The following is an 8806-nucleotide window of genomic DNA, read 5'->3' as shown; positions in this document are numbered from 1 at the left end:
TTTTAAAAATTTTGAATGATGAAAATATCCTCCTTCTTTGAAAAAAATTATAACATCTTATGCATATTATAACATCCTGCATTATATTATGACATACTATGAACAAAAATTATGACTTTCTGGATATATGATGTCATAATATGGACATAAAATATCATAATTTTTTTAAAAAATAGAGATATTTTCATCATACAAAATTTTTAAATAAAAAAATCGATCTGCAGATATTAAATGTGTGTTGAAAAATGATGACTACATGGATCAATCAAACAAAACAATATGCTTCATATCGGATTTTCTACACCGCCCACGGTGCACAAAGAATTTCGCTTTATACATACCACCCACAATCTGTGAAGATAGACAAACCACCGCTACTACAATAAAAAGAGATGATATCAACAGGCCAATAACCAATTATTTGACATTTGTATTAAATAATTAGAACACTTTTAGTACACTTAAACAAATTATACGCAAAATATGCTCTAGTTGCATCTCCTTGGCTTCAAGATATGCAAGTGGCAATCAGTTTCTGGACCAGTTGGAACTCACAAACAACATAGCTCTGCATGGAACCATGATTTAGATAACCCTGACCAATGTTCGAACATACAAATTTATCAACCGATAGAGGTTGACCTCTCCATACCGATGACCTCATCCAACAAATGCAACAAACCGACAACCACCAAATTATAGCTCAACTGGTTCTAGTAACATATCATGTCATTGTAGCATCATCCTGCTTTCTTCAACTTCCAAGTTCTCGACAGAATTGAGTTCAGGTCCTCTGAAAATATTTTGCGCCGCAAAGTGCTGTACAGCCTGCAATCGCTGCCACATCATCCATTTCAGAGACAAACGAAAATAGAGATTGTTGCAGCGGGTGGCAAACACAACACTTCATGAGGATAAGTCACTGGCGGTCATCCAGGGCTGTATAACAAGCACTCTACGGTGCAAAACACACACAGATCCTGACTCGGACTGAATTTCCTCTCATTGTCAAACCCTCAGAAGTTCCACTAAGATAATTGTTATAATCTTATTCCAAGTATTCCAGGTTCTGGTTGCAAACTTCTAAATGCATGCTAGAAGAGTTCCACATGATGACAGTGAGTTCACAGAATCTAGTCTCCTATGTTTCACTTATTATATTGAATCCTTAAAATAGTCAGGAACATCACCTGTTTCTTCACTTCTAATCCCATCCATTTAATTTGTCAAAAAATAAAGCCACCAATCTTTCCTTGTTCATATCTAATACGGGCTCTTAGAATTAATATGGCAGAAAATTGCAAAAACTCACAAAGAATTAATAGAATAAGACCATAAAATCAAAAAAGAATACATGCTCCATGAAAATTAATCAGAGTGATAGTAATGGAGTCAATTTCATGCACCACATACTAAAATATATATATAACCTAGAGTTGAAAAGAAAACAGTTTTAAAAGTCTCCAACAATATCTCTACTATATCTAAAGAAACACATCTGTTTCTGCTAGCAGTTCTGTGTATGCTCAAATCTGAGAGGTTGCTGGTAAAATGGAGCCTGCACATGCAAAACATCATTGTTAGAAACCGACAGTAAACTCAAAATGATCAAGGAAAAAAAAAAACAAAAAACTACCTGGAAAACAGCATGTCTGAAATGCTCGTAGGAGTTAGCATACATCATGGTAGGGTTGGGCCATTGCATATAGACACCCTCAGTGGTGGTTTGATTGCATCCAAGAGAACAATATGGGATCATAGTCGGGCTAGAGAGGTTGTATTTCATAGGAATTTGGTTCCTTGGCAATGGACCAAACTGAGAAATCCCTGCTTCGTATTGTGGGAATGGAGGTTGAAGAACATCGTACGCCCCCAAGCCAAAATTCTGGCCAAGTCTAAGACCTCTAACATACCTGCAAATTTTTAAGTGCCACACTCAGAATGGCTGATAGCTGGGACTAGGAAGAAGATCTATTGATTGAGATGAAATAATGAAATGCTCAGTTCTTGTGTAGGTGGCCCTATACCTTTTATAGCTTCGATCATAATCTGGATCGATGCGGTCCTTTTCCCTGTCTCTAAAAATGGCAACTCTAGAAGCACTATCTTTTATATTGGTCTTTTCATTTTCTTTGGAAGTCCTATGACATTCCTGCTCATCCTTAGTTGAACACATGCTTCTCCCATCAGCTGAAGATGATGACCTTTCAACTTCTGGACCGCTCAAACCATTGAATATACGGGCCCGAGCTTTGTCATATTCCTCCTTCCGCTCTTCTACAGTTCTAGTTGCACATCTTTTAATTCCTAGCTCAACTGCATCACCTGGGAAAGCTTTGCTAGGCCTTGGACGAATAGCAATCTTAACTTGTTCGGCGATATCCTTTTCAGGCTGTTTTGCAGGAACCTCTGATAAACAGACAGCTGGAAATCTACTGTCAGGTGTTTTCCTTGCTGTTACTCTGCTACCCAAACCATCTATAATGCTGTCAGGTGACATAGTCTGTAAGCCATAGTGTTGAGCAACACGATGGGCAACACGCCTAAGATATGAAGTTGGAAGATGCTGAAACTCAAATTGATACTGATCACAGTTCTGTATGAACTTCTGAATATCCAACTCCATCCGTAGAACTACAGTTCGAAAGCAAATAATCAGCCAGAGCACATTGATACATAAAAAAAGACACAGCAACTTAAGTTCAAAAGAGAAAGAAAAAGAACTTAATGTCATCACAACCACACTCCGCCCCGCACAACCCCGCGCCCCCCCCCCCCCCCCCACCCCCACACGCGCAAAAAAAAACACCACCTTCCCAACCATTCAGATAAAACTCAGGTTCTTCCTCAAATGCAGGATTGTAAACTCAGAATGCAACCACATCAAAAGGTCAGCATGCTACAGTGTAGCTCCGTACTTCATGAACTAAAATTTCCACAGAGGTGTCTCCGAGAGGGAAACATCACGCAAGCATGTGTCAATAGCAATCATGAGTTTTGCAAAATTTTGATGAAGTTACATATATAAGCAAACATTTTAGGTCTATGGTACTAGTGATTTAGCCCTCTTTCTTTCCATCAAATGGGAACTTACTAGAGGAAATTGAGAGTAGCAACAAAACAGCAAGAATGACTCAAAAGTAACCAGACTCTTGCCTTCCTCATCCATACAGCAGAAAGAGGGCTATCATCGAACATGCCAATTTCTTGTTTGAACCATGGCATGGCAAAACAGGATAGATATCCCGCCAGCCATGACCAGCATGGTACACCTTGAGTTACTTTAATACTTGAGGGATACCAATCTAGCTATAGTAGCTTAGAATGGGTTTAGCTAGCCAATGGATAGAATGGAAATGTAATCTCTATGAAAATCGATATGATGATATTTGGGAGCAAGAAATCAGGACCATTTTAAGAGGTACAAATACCTGTACTGAAAAAAAATAAAATCTTATCTAGGACAGTGATCTTAATTAGTAGTGCAACATCTCACTTCACTAATCCTGAAAAGCTCTCAACAAGGAGCTCACAACCTAACATAAATAGAATATAAACATCCTTACCAAGAAATATACACATCATCAATGAACCTATGGGTGTCACTGACACATGCCACAAAGCTAGAGCAATTCGCAACCCTGGTTGTTGTAATTAGCGTATATAGAATACTTGTACAACAGTGAAGAGGCCCATCTCTAATGGTCAAAAAATAGTAATCACTGGAATACTTGAACCATTTATGAACATTACAATAAATATGGTTAAGATGCAAAAATATCAAGCTAGAGATCCGAGGTCCAAAAATTCTAATCATCAGAAGATCTCCTAATTCATCTATTACTACCATTAGCATCCTACGAAGTTGATACTAAGAACTACCTTATAAATTGTTCTAACATCATCATATCATACACCTTCATTTGTGCAATGGCAAAGTTCTATTATGACATAGTTTGAAATATGGAAATAACCTCTCCGCACATAAGGATAAGACTGCATACATCTAACCATTCCCAAAGCCCATTGTGGCAGGAGCCTAGTACACTAGGTTGCACTTTTTAGAGAATGGACCTTGGCACAATAGTAAAGTTGCTTCATTTTGATCTAGGTGTCATGGGCTCAAAAAACAGAAAGATCCTAGAGTCGCGGGAGCCCCATGCACTGGGGGACAATTTTATTGTTGTCATAATTTTTCATCAGTAGATAAGTTTCTAGCTTGTATCACTACATACTCCATCATCTCAACATTAAATATGATTTCCCTAATAACGATGGTCTACTCTTAACTAAATAGACAATGAATTAATAAAAAACAAAACAAATACCTCGACAAAGTTATATTCTCCCATCTTTGTGTTGAAACATAGCATAAAGGAAAAAAAATTGATAACAAAGTTAAGACTACTGTACACTTTATTCACTAAACCCATCACCACATGAAGTTCAAATTATTAATTCAACAATCCACACATTCAGAAGCAAAGAAATTCTCAGTGGATTTAGAAGGAAACAGTTTTAACTAGTCCAACAAACATCCACTATTTGAAACCATATTTCTCATTTTGGACTTGTATTGCTGAAGTGTCCCAAGCCGCAAAAGAACATATAGAAAAAAATAGATTAGGAATGTACATACTCAGAAGCGATCATTGACATGTGATGCTTATGTACTAGTATAAGTATAATGAAGAAGGTTATAATACACTGAAATGCTTAGATTTATATAATTCTTGATATAATATGTCCATGCATATGTATCTTTCTTATATTACATTACTATTCAGAGTAAACTACTACTTAATTCATTACTTATAAAACGCATAGTCAAGATAAAAGAAGATGCAGACAAATGAGAGAAATCACATATTAATTCATGAAATAACTATTGAAACAACTTGAAAGATCCAAACAACATGGTCAGGTTTACAAGTCAAAAGGAGATTGTGAACAATAACTTCAATTTGTGATCCACATTGTCAATCAAAAATAAACTAATATAAGTAAGTGGGACAAGCATGAAAAAAATAAATTTAAATATGAAATTCACTCCATTATTATCCTATAAAGCTTCTAAGATGACTTCTGCTGCAAAACCCAAACACTTATCTCCCACTGCCATAACTCTAGTAATGGACACGGAAACTAAAGGAAATGACTCACCTCAAGATGCATAGTTCTACTAACAGAAATGAAGGGAATACAATAGGAAGCATCACTCTTTAACTACAGTACCCCACCAAGCATATTATTTGTCTGAAAATGACCAGTACAAGATGCTCATCAGGTTCTCCAACCACCATAATCAAGTAATTCCTCAGCTAAACTGTTCATAATGCTTATTATGACTCAAATTATAGTAATTCTCAGCCAGATGATGGGGTTAACTCACACAACCAAAAAGGCACAGACAATACCTAGAGAAGTGCTCGACTCTGCCAATGTGCAGTGTCAGCAACAACAAGCCTCAAGCCTCCTTGCTGAAGTTTGCCTCGCATAATTCAAGTGGAACCCAGATTCAAAGAGATGATTACGATTTTGCCTAACAAGATACGTAGGTTTAGCCTTGGTGCAATACTATCTATGATCTCTTAAATGAAGCCCAATCCAGAAATAATCTATCCAAGTATGGCCCGTCCACATAATTCCTCGTTCTCCTCCAGAAGTCCTTCCAATTAAAATGTGCACAGCATAAACTTAATCAGACCTAGACCTTATGCACTTTTAAAACCAATCCATCTTATGGCAGCTGTTTCCTCATTAAACAGATGACAGAGAATAACTTACTATACCTGTTTCCTTTCCATTTTTTCCTCTCATCTTTTCAGAGTAACTTTTATCTTCAGGAATGAATGAAGATAAGTTATAGAAAGCATCTAATAAGATTCATACAATTTACGCCACAGAAGTTTGTCTTAAAGCACGAATTTTTGCAATCTAACTTCCAATTTCGAACAGGACACGCAAAGGCGCAGATCCCAGCAATCACCAGCAACAAAGACAATACACGTCTGATGCAATTCAATGCATTCAACAACAAACCCAAACATAAACTCGAAGCCCCAACAACGAAATCCCAATAAAGAAACAAATATTCGGTAAACTCACCCCTAATAGAATAAAATGCAAAAGAAAAAGAAAAAAAAAAAAAAAAAACAAAGACCCCAACTATCGAACCCGCCTCAGACCGCACCAATCATCAAAAAGATCCGACAACAGAAACCCGAAAATCCTAAAACGCCCAACCCGAATTTATACACACACATATATATATATATACATACATATATACATATATATGTACGTACGTATGTATGTATGTATATGTATGTATGTGTGTGTGTATATATGTACGTGCTTGTGTGCGTACGTACATACATACATATATACATACATACATACATACATATATATGTACATACATACATACATATATATATCTATGTACATACATACATACATATGTACATACATACATACATATGTACATACATACATACATATATATATATATATATATATATATATATATATATATATATATATATATATATATATATATATGTGTGTGTATACATACATACATACATATACATACATACATACATACATACATACATATATACATACATACATACATATATATATATATATATATATATATATATATATATATATATATATATATATATATATATATATATGTATGTATGTATGTATATATATGTGTATACATACATACATACATACATATACATACATACATATACATACATACACACACACACACACACACACACACACACACATATATATATATATATATATATATATATATATATATATATATATATATATATATATATATATATATATATACATATACATACATACATGCATATATATCCATAGAAACCAAGCCAGGAACCGCAACTAGAGCATAAAATCCCTTAGAATCCAAACCCTAACCACCAGGTTTCTCAAAGAAACCGGAATTGAACAAAGAAACAAGGATAAGATCAGGATCACAAACCGGCGAGCCGATGGCGAGGATTCTCGAGAGCCTCCACGAGGAACGGATCCACCAGGTCCAAAGCCACCTCCTTCTCCCTCTGGGCGCCGAAGTCAGACGCCGGAGCGCCGGCCGAGCAGCTCGCTGGAGACTCCATCTCCTCCCACGGCATCATAGAGAAAGAGAGTAGAGATCCGAGGGAGAGAAAGAGACCGAATTCTCCTTCCCTTCTCTCCTCTCCCCCCCCTCTCTCTCGCTCTTCTCTCTCTTTTCCTTCCCTTCCTCTCTCCTCTCCTTCCGCGAAAGGGCTAAAGTAGAGAACGGGAGACTTGCTCCCACCTTCAAACAGAGAAGGCGACAAGATTACCAAAGCGAGCGTGCTTTGGTTTTATTATTTTTAATTTTTAATTTGATTCGGTTTCGGAAAAGTGGCACGTTTCACCGGCTACTGTCACCGTCGGTTTTGCCCGTCCTATGTGGCGATAGATTATTGGCGTAAAACTGGTAGCAGTCAATTACTAACTACCACATATATACGTGTTGCAGACGGCGAATAAAGGGGTGATGCGTAGGAATACCTTTTGCTTTTGGTGCTCGATGGGAGAGATCGCGACCGTTCGATGGCGTTAGTGGAGCTGGCACTCGCGTGTTATAGAACGTGAGTGTGGGTTCGGGTGATGGAGAGATCTCGGCCGTCCGAAAGTGGGAGGCAGCAGACAAAACTTTTGGACGAAAAAACAGAAAGTACGGGGGGGTTGACGGGTCCGGGTAGTATCTTCCCCACGAAGGAATGATTGATCTTCTGTTACAACCGTTGGATTGTACCTCGTATCCTCTCTTCTTAAAGCATCCTATCATCTTTCCTCCCACCGCCTGTTTACCTTTCAAAGCGACTATTTCATCATCAAACGATGGATATCGTTGAAAAAAAAAAAAAAAAAAATCAATCACTCTTTCGTGCGAAAGATACAACACAAAATCGATGTTGACCATCTACTCTCAGAATGGCCAAGTTGGCTTCAATAAAAAGATCAGATCCCTGCCATGTAAAATAAATAATAATACTTGGTATGTATCATTTGACCCGATAATCTCATATAAGATTGATGAGACTTCATGACTAATGTATGCAGTAGGCCATTGAATACAAATGGCGAACGAGGCACATAACATAGGAAAAAAAGTTATAAAATTATAATAATGTTAGAAATTTAGTAATATTCTTGTGAAAACCTTTCTATTTTTCCTCCTTTCAGTAAAAGCATATGCAATGTACTTGGAGGATTTGAGAATAATCAACTCTGAAAATAGAGTGATGGGATGTGATTTATTTGATGCAACTTTTTTTTTTTCCGGGTAGCTAGCTATTCCACTAAAAATTCTTATCCAGGGCAACCCTACGTCCCGCAATCATAAAGATCTTAACAAGTGGCCCGATGATTAGAAGAACGAAGCCAAATATGCTTTTGACGAGTGCTCTTAACCCACCATGTTTCATGTATGATATTTTAAGTATTTTCGCTTAGAACCTCATAGTTCCTCAATTTATACATGAACCGTCACCGTATTAACAGAGGGTCTACATGGAACATCTTCAGTGATGCGAAGTATAATAATTACATGTCAAGATCATAATTCTTTCTGATCAACGTGAAAGTGTTGTTGTCAAACTTTTGATTGTTAGCCCATCATTTAACCCTTAGATGGTAGCTATCTTCGTACGCCTATCTCACATGTTGGATTGTGCAATTTAATGATCTCTAATAGCATCTGTCTTTCCTAATCTTTAGTAAA

At 36.9% G+C, this 8806-nt stretch overlaps 1 protein-coding gene across 1 annotated transcript; it reads right to left on the bottom strand.

The window, feature by feature from the left end:
• Positions 1-1318: 1318 nt before the first annotated feature.
• Positions 1319-7349, bottom strand: LOC105052436 (uncharacterized). The gene is made up of 4 exons (XM_010933237.3): positions 7034-7349; positions 2028-2634; positions 1637-1913; positions 1319-1558 (listed from the first exon to the last, which is right to left on the bottom strand). The coding sequence occupies exons 1-4, from the start codon at positions 7185-7187 to the stop codon at positions 1508-1510; spliced, it is 1089 nt and encodes a 362-aa protein (XP_010931539.3). The 5' UTR covers positions 7188-7349; the 3' UTR covers positions 1319-1507.
• Between the last annotated feature and the right edge of the window lie 1457 nt (positions 7350-8806).

This window comes from Elaeis guineensis, chromosome 10 (genome assembly GCF_000442705.2).
Source record: "Elaeis guineensis isolate ETL-2024a chromosome 10, EG11, whole genome shotgun sequence".
NCBI lineage: Eukaryota > Viridiplantae > Streptophyta > Magnoliopsida > Arecales > Arecaceae > Elaeis > Elaeis guineensis.
The sequence above is the reverse complement of the archived record's forward strand: the minus strand, read 5'-3'. Positions and strand labels throughout refer to the sequence as shown.

Bases quoted from the DNA above. Each gene is read 5' to 3' on its own strand.
- LOC105052436 (XM_010933237.3), bottom strand. From the start codon at position 7,187: ATGATGCCGTGGGAGGAGATGGAGTCTCCAGCGAGCTGCTCGGCCGGC. The intron at 2,635-7,033 runs GTTTGTGATCCT...TTCGAACTGTAG, and splicing joins TCCTCGCCATCGGCTCGCCG to TTCTACGGATGGAGTTGGAT. The intron at 1,914-2,027 runs GTATAGGGCCAC...AAAAATTTGCAG, and splicing joins TATGATCGAAGCTATAAAAG to GTATGTTAGAGGTCTTAGAC.